Raw genomic sequence first — 19,221 nt, forward strand, 5'->3', positions numbered from 1 at the left:
TAGGATGAGCTGCCGTACGAGAGGCCCAAGCCAAATTCGATTGGCCATTGGGAGCGTTTTCTGTGGTCAAGAATGCAACGCGGGTCGCTGGGATCGTCAAATGGCAGTGACAACCACTATTTTCGATAACCAGGATCACTTATGCCATATGCTGCATTCTAAACACACGCGCGCGCACGGATACTCAATCGTACGCGTAGCAGTCACGAAAGACACGTATCAACATTGAGGGCGATCTGCATTTAGGCATTTGGGAAATGTTCATTTCAGTGCCACCGCACAAAGTACCCCCCGCCCCCCCCCCCATACATCTAAAGCAAGTGTGTGCAGGTGAATTAAAGGGTTAAGTTCCTTCCAAGACTGTATATATATTACATATAAACCGGGCCAGACTTATGCTGCCTCCTTAAGAACAAGGATAGCTTGGCTGCCCTTAATTAGGAAGCTGCTTATGAGGGCTGAGGAGCCATCACTCTCAACTAATGTGGTCGGCGCAGCGATCTAACACTTAAGGTGTAATTACAGTGTCAGAAACCTCCCAGCCTCCAAACAGCACTGTGCTATTAATTGCACCAAATTAGGGACGTGTCACGGTGAAGCATAAAGAATTATTTCTGCTGCTCCCCCCTCCTGAAGCAGAGAGCTTGATGGAAAAGCGAAAATGAGCTTGGAGAATTGCAATTTGGGCACCCGGGCATGTGAATTTATACGTGTAGGAACGGACACACGCGCGCGTACACGCACGCGTACACACACACGCGCGCACGCGCATATACACACACGTGCGTGTACACATGCACAGGCGCGCACCGTACACACACGTGTTCGCACACATGCCCGCACGCATACACACACGCGTACACGCACGTGCACACACGCGTACGCATACACACACACGCGCGTACGCATACACACGTACACGCACGTGCACACACGCGTAAGCATACACACACAGACGCGCGTACGCATACACATACACGCGTGCACGCACGTACACGCGTGCGTGCACACACGGCCGATGCAAGCACTGCCAGGTTCTTTGCTGTTGACATTTAAGAATAAGCGTGAAGTGCAAACAGTGATAATGAGAATGCTTACCGGCATTTAATCGCCAATAGATGTTGTGAAAGGCTTTCGGTGGAAACACACCGGCCCGGAGGTCACCAGTTTTGTTTAATGAGCGGTGGTGGCGGTGGTGGCGGCGGTGGCGGCGGTGGCGGCGGTGGCAGCGGTGGTGGCGGTGAAGTCTCGGGGAAATGTTGTGCTGAAGAGTGCCACCGAATGAAAGCGCTTTGCTGCGGCGTTAGAGGATAAAAGCAGTTTGACAATGAGGCTGCGGCGCAATGGAACGGGGGGGTGGATGTGCGCGGGAAGCCTCGCTCAAGAGTTTGACGCACAGTGGAGAAAGAAGGCAACAGCTTAATTAAAGACGATATTAATAATATGTCGCGATATTCAGAATCATTTCAATTTAATTTCTTCCTCAATTTCTTTTTTTCTATATGTCTGTAATAAGCAGTATATAGTAATTGCATATTTATAGCGTAAGAATTTCCCATCCCGTAAATGTGAAAATATAATGTGTTGTAATGCGGGCGGCAGTGGCAATACTCGTGCCGCACTGCAACAAGTACACGGGTTCGATTCTCGACCCGGGCTGCTCTCTCTGTGTGATCCCCTCCCCCCCCATTCTGCGTGCGGTTCCCCAGGGTTCTCTGGGTAAGTATCCCAATGCTCAAATTGTAACTATAAATAACTCAGTAGGGATCGCACACAGCGGACACATCCCCTCGCCACACTGTGAAAACTTGGCAGGAGCCTCCTGAAAATCAGTCTTGAGACTCATTGAGGCCTTCCTGTGTAAACTAGTGTAGTGGTAATAATAACAAGCTCACGATAAGTGTCAATACCATTCACACGATTTGTAAGAAGGGTATTGTCATTCTGTGATAGTATATGTCTCCATTCTTGGAGAGACCTTCATCCAGCAGTGGATTGACCATGGCTGATGATGATGATGACGACGATGTCGTTTGACTCCATAAGCAAGCGTGCTTGGGGCAGCACTACACTCTAAATTGGCAGTGCTGAGCCAGTGGAAGAAATTCTGCATTCCTATGGTAGGTGCCAGACTCTCCGAAACAGTGGCAACGGTTGTGACCTTTGGGGCAGAGAGATAATGGCCCAAGTTGAACCCTGACTGGGATTGAAACTCAGAACCTTCAGATTATGAGCCGTGTGATCCAACCACTGTGCTGCCTTGCCTCCACTGTGTGGTCACGCCGTGAACGTATCGGAACGTATCGCTGCCACTGAGGTGTTGAGGTTAACCCGGCACCTGAGATAAAGCATCTTGAGACTCAGTTGAGGCAATACAGTGCTGATATAAGCTCACCACTGATAATAGCCGTGGCTGGGAATCAAAACTTGAATTCTTGAGTTCATCGCGCAGCACACTAACAGCTGTAACACCGCACCACCAATATCCACCCTCCACCTCCATATCCCAATTATTAGTAATATATTTTCATCTTCAAGCGAGTGAAAGGGCGAATTGAACGTTGCCATCCAGCAACAAGAATGCCTTACGACTACAAAGCAAGCCCCCTTGGTCATTACGCTTTGTTTATTTTCAATAGGCTGTGATTCTGCGGCAGAATGTAAGCACATCAGTGGGAGCTGCCATGTGTACACTAAGTCAGACTAGTTTATGAGTCCGGGAAAAGAGATAAATACAAAGGGAATTACTTACGCCCTGGGAAATAAAAACAAGATGTAAATCCAACATTTCACCCACCCAGAAATCATCACGGCCCCGCAAATGCGTGGTGCACTGTTATATTTATTGCAGACAAGTTGCACGCTCGCGTCACTTACACAAATACACAATTATAAATCACGTAAGAAACGTGCCACTTTTTCAGTCTCGGAGCATCGTCGCACGTACGGGTATCAGTGAAATTCCTCCGTGTGAACAGGGAGGGCGAAAGTGTAAGAACGACGAGGCTTACTCGCGCATCTCGAGAATCGTTTTCAAGACGCATCCCACTTGGGATGGCCTGGCCAATTCCAAGAGCGATGTACACGAAGAAACGTGTTGCCGGACTCATCAATAGGCCTGTGTATCTCGAGAGACAATTATTTTGTGCCTTACGAAGTCAGCAGTATGTTTTGTAGCGCCTAGAATGACTTAGTATGCCAATCCTGGAGTGGCAATCCTTGCCACAGCAATTGCAAGTGAATGCGGTGGCAGCTCCAGAGGTATTTGTTGCTTTTTCTTTACATCGCTCCCTCTTGGTCTGCCAGGAAGTGTGTATTTTCTCCTCGCCTCTCCTGAGGCCTGTTTTCACAGCCTGCTGCCAGCTGAGTCGGTCGCCGGCACTTTTCTCCCAGTCACCTGGGTTGATGTCGCAGCTCTTCATGTCCCGTTTACAGACATCTTTGAAGCGCAGGACTGGGCGACCAGTGGCCCGTGTGCCTGATGCCAGCTCGCCGTACAAGACATCCTTGGGTATTCTGCCATCCTGCATGCAGCACACGTGTCCAAGCCATCTCAGGGGTTAGCCAAGTTGAGGGCTGAGGTGTTGGGAATGCGATCTCGCCATCTGATACCGAGGATGCCCCTGAGACATCGGAGGTGGAATGTATTTGATCGATGTTCTTGATGGGCGTATGTTGCCCAGGACTCAGACCCATAGAGGAGGGTGCTAAGGACGCAGGCCCGATACACCTGCACTTTGGTGTTGAGGGTTAGAGATTTGTTCTCCCACACTCTTTAGGTCAACCTGAACATTCCTGTAGACGCCTTCCCAATGCGCTCGTAAATCTCTGTGACGAGGGGCAAATTGCAGGTGATGGTGGAACCCAAGTAGGTGAAGTCCTGAACGACTTCCAGGGTGTAGCTGCCAATGTTTATAGAAGGGGTGTCCTGACATCCTGGCCCATGACATTGGTCTTTTTCAGACTGATTGTCAGGCCAAAGTTGTTGCAGGCATTGGCAAGGTGGTCGATGAGTGTCTGCAGACCTTGTTCTGTGTGAGCTGTCAGCGCGGCATCATCAGCAAATAGGAGTTTTCTGATGAGGACATTGCGGACTTTGGTTTTGTATCTGAGACGACCAAGGTTGAAGAGTTTTCCATCAGATCTTGTATGGAGAAAGACTCCCTCTTCTGCTGTCCCAAAGGCATGTGTGAGCATAAGTGAGAAAAAGATGCCAAACAGTGTTGGGGCCAGCACGCACCCCTGCTTAACACCGCTGAGTATGGGAAATTCCTCTGAGGTGGTGCCGCTGTGCTGTATTGTTCCTTTCATGTTGTCATGGAAAGAGGAGATGACTGCCAGCAGCTTCGGTGGGCAGCCGATCACTTTGAGGAGTTTGAAGATGCCTCCCCTACCGATGAGGTCAAAGACCTTTGTAAGACCAATGAATGCCAAGTACTGGACATTCACTGTTCTCGACATTTCTCCTGTAGCTGACGCAAGGAGAAGAGCATGCCAATCGTGGACCTTCCTGCTCTGAAGCCGCACTGAGCCTCAGGATACGTCCTCTCAGCTAGTATCTGTAACCTGCTGAGGACCACACGGGAAAAGGTTTTCCCCACGACGCTCAGCAGAGAGATGCCGCGGAAGTTCTTGCAGTCCCCACGGTCACCCTTGTTTTTATATAGTCCTCCTGATGTTGGAGTCTTTCATGTCTTGAGGCATTGCTCCTTCTTCCCAGCACTGGCAGATAAGTTCATGGAGTTTTGTGAGGATGGCGGGTTTCACACATTTCAGTACCTCAGGTGTGATGCCGTCCTGTCCCGGGGACTTGCCGCTGGCTAGTGAGTTGATGGCGTTGTCAAGTTCCTTCAAGACTGGAACATTGTCCAGTTCATGTTTCGTTGGTAGGGGCTTTACAACAGCAAGGGCAGCTTTTGACACACCGTTGTCTCATGAGTAGAGCTCTGAGTAGTGTTCTATCCACCTGGCCATTTGCTCTTGTTTATCAGTGATGATGGCCCCTGTGCTGGATTTAAGGGGGGCAGTCCTCTTGATGTTTGGACCAAAGGCTGTCTGGATGCCTTCATACATGGCACGGATATTACCAGTGTTAGAGGCGAGTTGGATCCTACTGCTGAGGTTCAGCCAGTAGTTGTTGGCACAGCGTCTGGCAGTCGTTTGAGCCGCACTGCGGGCAGCTATCAGAGCCCTTCATGATCCTGTACTTGGGACTTGCTTGTACTTCAGCAACGCCATGTGCTTGGCTTGGAGTATGGGTTCCAATATAGCCAGGTGTTCCTCAAACTAGTCTGTGTTCTGCCTTGTCTGCTTGCCGAAGGTATTGATGGCTACATTGAAGATGGCGTCTCTGATGTACGCTCACTTTGTCTCCACGCTTCCATCTGGTGTGTTGTGTAGGGACTGCTCAAGGCAGTGTTGGAATGATTGAGTGATATCTGGGAGGGAGGTTTTGGCAGAGTTGATGCGTAGATAGCACTTGTGTTTGAGGCGGTGTATCTTGTTGGGGCGTAGTCTGACCTTGCTGGATCCCAGTGAGTGATCGATGTCACAGACTGCACTGCGGTAGCTGCGTGTGATGAGTAGTGAGTTGAGGAGGGCTCGTGGGGTGATGACAAGGTCCAGTTGGTGCCAATTAAGAGACCTTGGATGTCTCCATGATACTTTATGGCATGGTTTTATGAGAAAGAATGAGTTTGTGATACAGAGATTGTGGTATGAGCAGAGCTCCAGTAGTCTTTGGCCACTGGCATTCATCTTCCGATGGCGTGATAGCCAAGGCACACGGGTCACACGTCGTGGTCAGCCCCAACCCTTCAATTGAAGTCTCCCAACAGAAGCATGTGCTCAGAGCTGGGGATGTTGCGAATAATATTGTGAAGCTCTTCATAGAACTGGTCATGAATCTCCGGAGGTGAGTAGAGTGTTGGGGCGTAGATACTCAGGATGTTTACATGGCCAGAAGCAGTGAGCAGTCTCATGAGCAGAATCCGCTCGGAGCCTGCGGTTGGTGGTTCTATCATGCCGAGGAGTGTGTTTTTGACGGCGAACCCAACAAACATGTTGCCTTGGTTCGTTCTGCTGTTTGCCTTGCCAGTAGGAAGTGTAGTCACTCTCTCGTAGTGAGCCACTGCCAGCAAGCCGGGTCTCCTGCAGCGCTGCAATATCCACGTGGAGTCTCGCCAGCTCCCTGTCGATAACTGCAGTCTTGCGGATGTCCTCAATCTGCAATAGATCTTCGGAGAGTCCAGAAGACATTGCACGTGCATTCCAGCTTGCAAAATGAATGGCTGGTACCTTCTTTCCTTTTGATTTGCCTTTGTCTGGTGCAGGTGTTGCAGGCCACGTGTCTGGTGATGAACCATAAGCTCCAAGCACCCATTGGAGCAGGTGAGCTGTGGCGGGAAAGCACCTTATTGGCCGGGGGCTGCCCAGCTTGAGGCGGGCGCTATCCATTGGGGTGCAATGAATCCTCCCACCGACGATGGCAACCCGTGGCGCCCATTTTTAACGCCAATCCAAAGTGAGCTTATAACTCGTGACTGCTGCCATCCGTGTTTCTTGGCCACGATTAGGTGGCCGAGGAGGAGTGTCTTCTCCCTCTCCCCATGTTTGCACCTCTTGTTGGCGCAAAGCCCGGGCAGGTTACTCTGGAAATCCTGGGTTGCTCATGCATCAGGATCCCCCCCCCCTCGACCTTGCTGGTGAGGTCCAAAGGAGTGCGTAGCACGACGTTTGGTACCAGTTTGGCTGCAGGGTGTGCCGGGAATGTGCCGCTGTTCATCACAAAACCACTTAAGGGGCCCCACTTCTGATTTTCTGTTGGGGTTTACTCCCTTAGCCATTGACTCTCCCGAGACACTCACAAGGCAGTGAGAGTTGTCGGACTAGCGCTCAAAGATCCACGAGAACGGGCCGGCAACCCGCTTGCTATACTGCTTCCCGCAAACACATCTCTGCTCCCGCCACCATCGACACCGGGGCTGTCACAGAGATAATCCCCGCACAGTCCACCAACCCCCCCCCACCACCGCCGCCATTGAGTCATTCTTCACAATGCGATGTGATATTAAAATATAAAAAATACCGAGTTGCCCATTTTCGCGAAATAAGTTTCCCTGAAGCTTGCGAGTGCATTTCACATTTTTTATCCTCTTGCTTCTGTGCTTTGATGTACAGTACTTCCAGTGTGAATAAAGATAACTTCAGAGTTATCCAACTGCAGTCCACACATCATCATAATAATCCGTAGGTCTTCCAACCATTGCAACTTCGAAATCTAAAGCACATAAGCTCATGCTGTCAAGCCATCCAAAAATCTGCATGACAAAGCACTACTTTAATGGGTAATAGTGATAAAAAAAACTTTAATTACTGCATCATTGCGAACGTTCATTTTTGTTATTTCATAAAGCAATTTGGCTGTACATAAATAAATAAAAATTACAAAAATTTGCAAAGATATTCCTAATTGGACGGTACGATTATGATGGATCTTAAAGCAAAGTGTCGCCAATTTGCGGCAAACCCTCTACACTTCTCTTCTCATCAGCAGGGCCACCCAAAGATTCCCGGAGGCCCGGGGCAGAATGCCGCGTGGGAGCCCCTTATCCCACCCTCTGTAGTCCCCGCTGTGGGGCCGCACGTACGTTGAACTTCTTTCGCGCCATACGTAGCCAACCGTGCTAATCAGAGGGCCCCAGGCGAACGCTTTGGGAAGTGTGTGCGCGCTACCTTCCACGTGGCGGCGTTGTGCCGGAAGTACGCAAATCTCCGGGTGAACCAGTTGTAGATCTCATTGAGGGTGAGCTGCTTGTCCGGAGATTCTACGATGGCCTATGGAAAGACGGGGGCGGGGGGGGAGGCGGGAGGAGGAGGTAGAGGAGGAGTAGGGAGGAGGAGGAGGGAAGAGCGAGGCGAGAAGGGAAAGGCAGGCGCGCCGCGCGCGTGCCGCGTTTTTACCTCTCAACGCCTTCACCACGGCGCTCAACATCGCGCGAACGTAAAGGGCACATCAAAAATTCATAATCACTGTCTCATTATTACATTCCGGGGAGGCAGACTCGCACTTAATAACGGCGCCCGTAATGACCCGAGTGCATTTGAGAAAGCCCGGATAGAGCGAGCCATCACAACTCATTGTTTTTAAGTGTCTGCTTTTACCCACAAACGCGTTTCAAAGAGCAAAATTTGCATATGCGGGCGATACGCACCTGCCTGATTAGGGACGCGTACGTGAAGGGCGGCCGGACCTCGGCATTCTGGTAGAACTCCTGGTTCTGTGCGAGCTCTGTTGCGACAATCACATGCAGCGTGGCTGCGAAACACCATCCCGATTGTACACACAGAAACCGTGGCTGAGCACACAGGGCACAGGAGAACAGTGGTCGCGCGCGCAGGAACCGCGGTGCTGCTCTCGCGTTCGGTGATGATGGGTCGTGACGACGAGACCCATTGTGTGTAAAGATGATGGTGATGATGAAGTCCATTGTATGTAAAGATGATGATGGTGATGGTGAGATCCATTCTATGCCAAGATTATAATGATGGTGGCGATGATATCCATTGTTTCTCATTATGATGGTGGTGACGATGAGATCCATTGTGCGCAAAGAATTAAAAAAGTATGTCTTGATGATCAACATGGTAACAGACTTTGATGATGAGAATTAATTTATGGTTCCATTAAATGTTAGGTTTCCATGATTTTGATGTTTTATTCATTTTTCTCACCAATATATCTTATGATCACAGTAATAGCCATTATATGATCGTCATGATTATGATGGAAAATGCAATTATATGATGACGATCGAGATTACATTTTGTTTTAAATCACTACACATTTTTAAAAGTATGAATCCCATTTCAATTAACCATTGGTTTAGAACTATATATTTTATCAGTAAAAAAGAAATCCTTCCACAGTATATACACATTAATTCGTAGCAAATGCTTAATATATATGTATGCATTTATGCGTGAACAAGGCAAATCTTTCACCGACATGGTAAACAATGACAACAGCGCGTGTTTTCGTTCAAGATTTTTTTTTTACGAAAAAACATGCATACGGCACGTTATCATTTCAAATGCCTAATTGCAACGCAACGTAATGTGACACGGTGTTTACAATTGCGCCTAATTAGCGCAAATAAATACGAGCGTGCGGGCACGTTGTTCGGCACACGGTCTCGCGCACGATGGCGCAGCCGACAGTGCCACATCGGAGGTGGTGCCCCTCCACCCCTTCTTGGCTTTGCGGTGCCGAGGGCAGCGGTTAAACCGATCGCGGTCGCCTTCGTGAGCAACACGGGGTGGTCAAGCCGATCGGCATCGCCTTCGTGCGCGACACGGGGCGGTTAAACCGATCGCCGTGGCCGCGACTCGCCACCGTCGTTTGTTCGTCTCCGAGCGAGAGCTCGAAACGGTGAACAGATTACGTCTCAAAGCGGCTCGGAGGGTTGACGCGAGCGAGCGCTCGTTGTTTGCGCGATGTTTGCTCTTTTGTACGGTGGTCTTCTTCGGATCGATGCCGGATCAGTTGGCGCGAACCCTGGCCCGACGCTAAAGTCACCCCAGTATGCGCTTTGAATTCTCTCGCGTGCGGCTATGCGGTCGGACGTGGGACAACATCGTGCGTGTACCGTGTGTGTACTTTGTGTGTCGTGTGTCATGTGTGTGTACCGTGTGTGTACTGTGTATTGGGTGTGTACTGTGTGTGTACTGTGTGTGTTGTGTGTGTCATGTGTGTGTACCGTGTGTGTTGTGTGTGTACTGTGTGTGTACCTTGTGTGTTGTGTGTGTACTGTGTGTACTTTGTGTGTCGTGTGTCGTGTGTGTACCGTGTGTGTACTGTGTGTGTACCGTGTGTGTACTGTGTGTGTACCGTGTGTGTACCGTGTGTGTACTGTGTGTGTACCGTGTGTGCACTGTGTGTGTACCGTGTGTGTACCGTGTGTGTACTGTGTGTGTACCGTGTGTGTTGTGTGTGTACTGTGTGTGTACCTTGTGTGTACTGTGCGTGTACCGTGTGTGTACTGTGTGTGTACCGTGTGTGTTGTGTGTGTACTGTGTGGACCTTGTGTGTACTGTGTGTGCACCGTGTGTGTTGTGTGTGTACTGTGTGTGTACCTTGTGTGTAATGTTTGTGTACTTTGTGTATTGTGTGTGTACTGTGTGTGTACCTTGTGTGTACTTTGTGTATTGTGTGCACTGTGTGTGTACTGTGTGTGTACCTTGTGTGTACCTTGTGTGTACTGTGTGTACTGTGTGTGTACTGTGTGTGTACCTTGTGTGTACCTTGTGTGTACTGTGTGTGTACTGTGTGTACCTTGTGTGTGTACTGTGTGTATACCGTGTGTGTACTGTGTGTGTACTGTGTGTGTACCTTGTGTGTACTGTGTGTGCACTGTGTGTATTGTGTGTGCGCTGTGTGTGTACTGTGTGTGTACTGTGTGTATTGTGTGTGCGCTGTGTGTGTACTGTGTGTGTACCTTGTGTGTACTGTATGTACTGTGTGTATTGTGTGTGCGCTGTGTGTGTACTGTGTGTATTGTGTGTGCGCTGTGTGTGTACTGTGTGTGTGCTGTGTGCATTACTCGGCAGACAGCTGTCTCCCCGTGCTCTTTCGCTTTGCGTGCCCTTGTTTTGGAACGCATCTACCGCATAGAGTGAGGGCAACCTAGGCATGCATATTAACACATTGGCATTCGTGACTGATGTGATATAGTGCAATTAACACATCAGCCGATACAATTATTCTCCGTTGTTACTACACCTTTCGAATGTTGCCAAATCATCTCAGAATCCGAATCTTAATTTATCCTGGAGAAATCTGATGAGCTATGAAGCTCTTTTTCACAAATCTGGAACGTCCCCATCCTCCCCACCCCGAGATCGAGTCAGACTTCGGAAGCTAAGCAGGGTTGAGCCTGTGTAGCGCTTGGATGGGCAACCACCAGGCACACAAATGCCAGGTGCAGGAGGTGTCGTGGGCAGTAGAGGGCAGTGAAGGAACATCCACCGTGTCTTCTGCACTCCCCTCTCTGCCAACCCGCACCCACCAGCGCGGTGAAGTATGCTCAGAAAACCCTCACCGCCCGCAACGGCATTGGGGAGGCCCTCATCCAGCAGTGGATTGACACCCGGGCTGTACGCACGCGCACACACACACACTCTGTCGCGTGCCGTGCCGGCCTTCACAGGTGCTCGCTAACAGCACTTGCCCAAACAGTCTCTTCAAGCTATCTGGGGGATCTTCGTCTTCTGCATATACGGATTATAAGGGGTATGATGTATGTGGGGTGTGGTGGTGCAGCGCTTAGCGATCTGCACTACGAACCAGGCTATTTAAGTAAGTTCGATTGCCAACCATTAATAAAATCAATCATGTGCCTTATACCGATGCTATCAAAATTTACCTGCAAATTACTCCATTTGGATTACACAGGTAGCAACATCGCCCCCGACTGCGGAAGCCCGGCAGGACCGAGGTTCCAACGCAACGGCAAGTGGCATCGAAACCTGTCGTACGCTTCGGCTAAGTTCACTCAGCTTTAAATGAGTGCTGGCTGTGGTGCGTGGAGCATCAGAGCACGAGGGAGACAAAGGCGGCCGAGCAGGGATGTTTGTTATACCACCACCAAAGCGCGTCGTGCTGGCATTAATAGGTGCTTGGTAACAACATTCATCCCAACACGTTTAATAAAGCAAAACGGGGGGGGGGGGGGGGGGGGGGGGTTGGATTTGAGGTTTCCGCAGCTCTGATGAGAATGCATTGTCCAGCTGCGTCAGGGTGCCACTGTGAGGGACTTCATCGTTTGTTGCTTTCAGGTCGCCCTGTGCCGCTGTGCGACGTCGCACACGCACACGCAGTCACGCACGCAGTCACGCACGCAGTCACGCACGCAGTCACGCACGCAGTCACGCACGCAGTCACGCACGAAGTTGGGCAAGGAGTATACGCACGCACAGTCACGCACGCACACACAGTCACGCACGAAGTTGGGCAAGGAGTATACGCACACACAGTCACGCACGCACGCACAGTCACGCACGCAGTCACGCACGAAGTTGGGCAAGGAGTATACGCACGCACAGTCACGCACGCACACACAGTCATGCACGAAGTTGGGCAAGGAGTATACGCACACACAGTCACGCACACACGCACAGTCACGCACGAACACAGCGTAGACACGAACAGGGAGTCGTACCTCTTTGTGTAATCTTCAGAAGTTATTTTTCCGTTTAGTTTCTTGTCCTTCTCCGGCACCTCCGATTAAACTGGGTGGCTACGTACGGCGCGACAGAAGTTCACCATACATACATACGGCAATCCGGTTGTGCGGTGCAATGGTTGGAGCACCACAGTGAAAAGAGTTTGCGTATGTACACACATACAAGTCATCTTTTCTTTTGTGCGCATCGAAATTTGGTGCTCTCCAACACAATGCTACGTCAGTGCCAGAGAAAATCAGCTCCAATGGTTGCCTTCAGCTTTTTCTTTTAATATCTCTCCCTCTTGGCTCCCGCGGACGGATGAGCGTTTTTATCGCGGCCCTCCACGGAGCTCCCGTCGGCAAGCACGTCGCAGCGGCGTGAGTGGCGGGCCAACAGCTCCGGCGGTATCGAGGTTAAGTGTGGTGGGATTCATTTGCAAGTGATGATGGTGGGGTGGGGGAGTGGAAAGAGGCCTTCACGCGTTCACACCTGTCTGGGTCTCCCGCGCTAACGCGCGTTCGGGAACGAAAGCGGGAGAGGCGCCGGGGTAGCTCTGGTGGAGCCGGGCACAGGGTGGGTTACAAAGGCGATGGGATATATTTTTCCACAAGCAGCTGTCAACGTCGCCAACCGCTGCCACGGCTACCGCCATTGGGGGGGATCGTCGTAACCGTTGCTGGCTTTGCGATCGCAACCACCATCACCGGCATCATCATCATCATCACCACCAAAATCTGCAGGATAATCATCAGTGGTGCAGCAGCAACAGAAGCGCTCTCACCTGATGACACGGGCAGGTTGTACTTGTCCGAGTGGCGCCGGCGAATGGGGCCCATGGCGTGCAGGCCGGGCGTGTGCAGCATGGGGGGGCCCGGCGGGAGCGCCGTGATGACGGACGTGGCGGTCGGGGTGCTGGCCGGGTGAGGCAGCATGCCCTGGGACGGAGACTCGGGGGTGCTCTTGGCCAGAGTGGCGCTCGACACCAGGTTCAGCTGCGGCAAAGACATCGCAAGGCGGGGGGCGTTATCGTTGCGCGCGCGCGTGAGTAAACCCGAGCACGAGCTTGTGCCTCTCTTTTCCACTCGCACAATCGAGCCGTGCCAGCGTGGGTCAGGGAGCACGGCGTTCGCTTTTCCACCGCGCAAGCCGTGGCGGGCAGCCGACGTCGAGACGCGTAAAGGTGACACGGTGACGCTGCGTTCTGTGTTCTATTGACTGACGTCACACACAAGTTGCACGTGTCATTATCCCTGCCCCTAGCGTGGCGAGATGTTAACTACCTCGCCTGCTATGCAGGAGGTCTTGGATTAGATCCCGACGCCTGCTATTTGAAGTTTTCATATTCTCCTCGTGGTCGTGTGGATTTTTCATCATCCCCGGGCAGACAAAGGTGGGAGGGCACTGACAACTTCATATGCTCTGCGAGTGTAGGAGATGATGACCAAACTGTCTTATAAGGCAGGCTCGACTCTGCTGATGATGAGACACTAAATGTCTAAACTGGTCCACAGTATGCTGCTACGTACTAAACCAATGCTTCAGAAAAAAAAAATCACTCCCAGAAGGCTGATTGGATGTGTACAAAATGTACCTTTAGAGGTTTTTTTGGAGAGGGCCAGATGTAGGAAGGATGTATAAAGTCAATTGCTAAATGCATGTGGCCAGGTTCTATTCCCAGCCGTGAAAAGCATTCGTGCCACATGGCATCTGAACTTGTCCGGGGACTCTCACCGATCGATTCTGGGGGTGAGTGAATGTGTAAAAGTGCATTTGTTGAGCGAGTCTGTGAATGAGCAGTAGTGCAGTGGTTATGGCCCCGGCGAGCCGAGTTCGATTCCCACTAACGATCAATAACAGTGGCTAATATTTGAACTGGTCCTGGGGCCTCCCCTAGGTCGACATGGGCACTGGGGAGACAAAGGCGCCCAGGCGTGGTGCTGGTCACCCACCCCCGAGTGTGCCCGTGCCGGCCTTCATAGGTACTCGCTAACAGCACTTGTCACAACAGCCTGTTAAAGGCTATACGGGGATCTTTGTTTTTGAATGTGAGTGCGTTTGAGTGTGTATTGAGTGTATGCATGCATGCATGCGAGTGCATATGTGAATGTGTACATAATAGGTGCTTAGTGCTAAAAGCACTTGGTGCCATGCTGTATAGGCTAACTTGAGGTCCATGTATATTGTCTTTATATATGTACTGTGTGTGTGTGAACAAATATAAACAATTTGGAACGAAGCACATGACCTATTACCCGCAAAGATCTCAGAAAGCTCAACAAAAAATCACATCAAGGGCACCGAACCATTAAAAAAAATGTATTTATATGCGTTGCAGGGTCAGCGCACTGGACTTGCAATCCGGAGATCGCCGGCTCGATCTCCCGGCACGGCAGTTAGTCGATAGGCAAGCGGCCTTTCGACTAACTGCACGATGACGATACAATACACACACGTAGTAGGATAAACATACAAAAACAATAATCACCCATTCGCACATGCGCGCAAGCGTGCGGGGAAATTAAGCGTGGCCAGCGACCAAAATCCCGGGAACCAACCAAGTTTTAGACGAAGATAAATAGAAAATGTGTACGGTTCCCAGAGTGACTTTGGTGACACCACTCAGTGGTGGTGTTGCTAACAGGTTCTTAGCCAGCGGGCTCTCAGGGCTAATTCCAACAAGGGGCTGTCACAGGTAGGCCTTTGATTAGACGAGCGATGCTCGGCGGAAATCTAATGATCACTTGCGCCTCGCAAAGAGATTGCATCCCGGCGCGGGCTGCGCATGCGACATGCATTATTTAACTGTTTCACCCTACAGTCGTCTTCATGAAGGCGTGAAATGAGGGCCCGTTGCTCATTGGTTTCACGGAGACGCTTCCCTCCGTAGCCCGCGCGGGCTACGACGCCGTCCGTCGCAAGAGGCCGGACTTTGCGAGCGGGAAAATAAATATAACAAATGCGATCGCGAGCACTTAAACACGGGGGCGTAATCAATTCACCGAAAATTGTCTGAAGAGGCATTCCGCTTCCGTGCGTGGGTTTGACGAAACGGGAAATTTGAACTCACGCCGCAAGTATCGGGGGGGGGGGGGGGTTAATTTGACAACAAAAAAATAATGTCGGAATTGCCGTGCGGCTTTGGCCGCCCGTTCGAGTACGAGAGGGCCCCCCCCCCGCACCTCCTGCAGAACGGGTGCCTTCTGAAACTCGCGAGTCGTGGGATTGAATTACCGCACTCCTCTGCAGTCCGTGGCACCTGCCGTACCGCGTCAAGGTGGGGTGGGGGCAACAGTCGGCACAGCAGCGTCACGCCGGGGGCTCCGATGCATCGTCGTGCGCGAGCAGACGTCGGGGAGCGCAGAGGGCTTTGTTGTAATCTTTGCCGTCGGTTACGCCACGAACAAACATGTTTGTTCTTTCGCGAGGCGCATTGTTTTGTTCTCCCGTTAATTATTCTCGGGTTCGACGCGGCGAATGTAATTGATGCACGGACTTCCCGGCGGTCCGCCTTTGTGTGTCCACGAAAGCACATTGGCGAATCTTCGTTAATGTCTGGGGTCGTAGCGGTCTCGCGCACATGCCACCGTGGTTTAAGGTTTAGCCTCCGTGGACTGTTCATCCAGAGGCTGTCGGTTCAATTCCATCTCCCGGGGTGGCAACCGGAATGGTTGGACAAGTTTATTATATCGACCGGCCCGTGTCACGCCTAGCAGAATAAAGGGGTTCCACCGCAGTCGACAGGTCATGTGCAGTGGAGGCAAAGTGTCGGTGTCGCTTCCTCTTTCAAGAAGTCTGGCCAGCATAGTCGACGAAAAAGCCCAATACACCCTCTAGCGCCTCCGATTAGCGCGGTCGGCTACGTATGGCGCGAAAGAAGTTCAACAAACGTGCAGAAGAGCTTGTCAGGGATGGATTCTAGGACCACGTCGGTTTTCGCGGTAGGGTCCGCGTGGCTCTCTGCGATGTGTCTCCGTGTCGTGTACTTAGGCACGGTGTCCGACGTTTTTCACCGCGCGCTGGATGGGAGCTTCTTTAGGAATTGAATATTCAGCTCGTTTTAAAACAATGCGGTGGACGTAGCGGCCTCAGCTGGCTGCAGAGGATCACAATCAGAAGTAATTAAAATGTGGAGAAAAGATGAAAATCATTTGATGCGTGCAGCTGTGAGCTCAACAATTGGAGGTGCATCGTTGCACCTATAATTAGACGACTCAACCCTATCATAGCAATGTGGAATTTCTACTGCTGGCTGAGATGTGCAGCCGTTTTGGTAGCAAACCCTTTTTTCATGTTTTAGGTCCATCCTATATCCTGATTGTACCGAATGATTTAATCACAGCACAGAGCATGTCTACATGGGCTCTTTACCATGTGTTGTCAAACTCTCACTCTAATAGAAATGAGCAAACATTGACAAACTACTCTCATTGCAACCCGGGGCCTGGCCATCAAAAGGTTACCGAACAATGAATTCGGTTTACTGACTCAGACCTTTGAGAAATTGAAATTCTTATTTGAGAATGCAACTTAAACGGTTACTTAAAAGATTACAACAAAGATTAAGGCTTGGCAAGTTTAAATAAATAAGCAGATTACCATTTATTCTTGGGTAATTCATTGCTTTCTATTGTAACTGACCTTTTCCCCACGCTGTAACGCATCGATTATTGCTGGTATACATTTGTGTTGTTCGTATGTGTTGCTGCGGTTAGCGGTCGTGCAGCGGTGAGCGCACTGCGCAGCCAACCCAGCGATCCGGGTTCGATTCCCGCTCACGGTCAACAACAGTAACAGCGATTATCTGAACCGGTCCTGGGCCTCCCCTAGGTAAACTCAGCCTCAAATGAGTACCTGGTGTGGTGTGTAAACATCACCATTAGGGATACAAAGGCGGCCTGGCGTGGTATTGGCCACCTACCCACTCGTGTGCTGTGCCGGCTTTAATAGGTGCTTGCTAACAGCACTTGCCCCAACAGTCTGTTGAAGCTATATGGGTGATCATTGTCTTCGTTCGTACGTACAGAGATATGAATGCTAAGGTCAATCCGGCACACAGCATCCCAGACCATTAGGACCCTGGAGGGCCCTCTCTCTTTCAAGGGGGTGGGGGGGGGGCATTTAGCGTACCCTTGACACAAACCAGACAGGGTAATAGACACAGGGCTCACCCACGCTTTACCCCACCACGAGCCACCCGCCGCCGTTGTGGTGGGGGGTGATTGGGAGGTAAATGCACGATGGCGAGTCTCATCATCGCTGTTCAGTCCGCGCGACGCAGTATATAACCGTACACACACGTTGGAAAATTAAAACCATTTTGAGAGCTGCGTTAAACAGAAACACGATGGCAAATCTGGCCGCATTTTTGCACGATAAGGAACGTCTTTGCAGCTGCGAGGCTTCAGCCGACTGGAAAAATTTGACGGCGACCTTTACCCCGTCATTAATTTCAAATGATGGATAATAACACGCGCGCACTCGCCGAGGAATTGCATTAATTATAAAATCATGACAGAATGCAGCTGTGGAGGAAAAGAGAGGCTCGGAGAAAAGAGGGAGGGAGAGAAAATGTGTGCGAGCGAGAGAGAGAGAGGAGAGAGAGAGAGAAAAAAAACGCAGACAGACAGAACGACATGGAGCTAGCTGACCCATGCTGCCAGGCTTAATTTCCAGTTAGGCGCATGCCGAGCGTATTGCTATTATACTGTCTCACGTCAGTAACCTGCGCTGTTAATTTTGCCGAGAAGCGGCAGCGGGCTATGAATGCTCCGAGTGTGAAAATGGGTTTGAACCGTTCGACACCATCCAGCTACCTCCCCTCTCCGTGCCCCCCACTCACCACGGCCCCCCCCCAACTCTCGGTGGCGTAACCCCACTCTCCTCCCAACACCTCCCCCCGCCACCTCCCCTTCCCGCACTCCATTACCCCCCTTGGCTTCGGGATCCCAAATGCGCACCCTCTGGGCCCTCTGGGCCGCCACCGTGGCGTTCATCACGCGGGAGCCGCGCGCGTCGTTATCAAATTATCAGCGCCGAAAATCCATCGAGGTATTATTGTCCGACCTCTCAGCAGACATTAGATAAGGATCGTTCAGCTGACAAAATATAAATAAATGAACTGGCGTTTTATTTATTTATTTGGAGGGAAGGTCTGAAACATCGAGCGATGCAGCGCAAGCGAGATAATTGTGGACTCAAAACAAAAAAAGGGCGGCTGTGATATTTGCTCGAGTTCTTGAGCGGCTTTGTTCTGCGCAGCACAGCGGCCGGCATTGCCTGATGGATGAATACGATGGCGATGATTCACGATGACGATGATGATGCCGGCAATTACCTTGCTTAATGTATGCACGTTGAATTTATTTCGCACACCGTACGTAGCCAACGGTGCTAATTGGAGGTGCGTTGGAAGGACAACAAAATAAACGCAAAAAGCAGTTCTAAAGAAATTAATTCTTCAATCTAGATTTTTAAAATTATCATGATGACGATAGGCGGATAGGATTTTTATCTGTCCCAATTTTTTTAAACATTTCAATCAATCATTTAAAGCGACTGATTGTTGAAAAAGCAGAACGAAATATTTCCTTTGCAACAACAAAGAATGCGGCAAGAGACGACGGTGAAGACGGCGGTGATAACGACGGCTATCGTGAATTTAAACACCGGCGACAACCCGAGCACGAATCCAGAAATCGCAACCCTTGAATGGGGCACACGGAGACACGGGTTGGGCTGGGGACAATCACTCCAGGCATTGTCGCCACGGTGGCTCGGAAATGTTAATGACATTGCCTGGTATACAGGAGGGCGTGGGTTCGATCCCGACCCATGTATATTTGGAGTCCGCGTGTTTCTCTCCCCGTGTTCGTGTAGATATTTCTCTGGGTCCTCCGGATTTTTCCTCCACATTTAGAATCAACATCACGCGTTTTGAATATTCGGCTGCTAGAAATGTCCACGTGATAAGCCACTTCGTTGAGCTACCATTTGTGG

General features: G+C 50.7%; 1 protein-coding gene across 1 annotated transcript in view; it reads right to left on the reverse strand.

Moving 5' to 3' along the window:
• LOC133342493 (forkhead box protein P1-like) overlaps positions 1-19,221 on the reverse strand; it is an 84,592-nt gene that overhangs the window by 49,136 nt on the left and 16,235 nt on the right. Inside the window, exons 6-8 of the mRNA XM_061551647.1 lie at positions 13,007-13,217; positions 8,214-8,290; positions 7,735-7,836 (exon numbers count right to left, since the gene is read on the reverse strand). Of these exons, the coding sequence (XP_061407631.1) occupies positions 7,735-7,836; positions 8,214-8,290; positions 13,007-13,217 (390 nt within the window). The remainder of the gene's footprint in view (positions 1-7,734; positions 7,837-8,213; positions 8,291-13,006; positions 13,218-19,221) is intronic.

The sequence above is a fragment of the Lethenteron reissneri genome, chromosome 15 (genome assembly GCF_015708825.2).
Source record: "Lethenteron reissneri isolate LAM-NWPU_2019-01 chromosome 15, ASM1570882v1, whole genome shotgun sequence".
NCBI classification, from domain to species: domain Eukaryota; kingdom Metazoa; phylum Chordata; class Hyperoartia; order Petromyzontiformes; family Petromyzontidae; genus Lethenteron; species Lethenteron reissneri.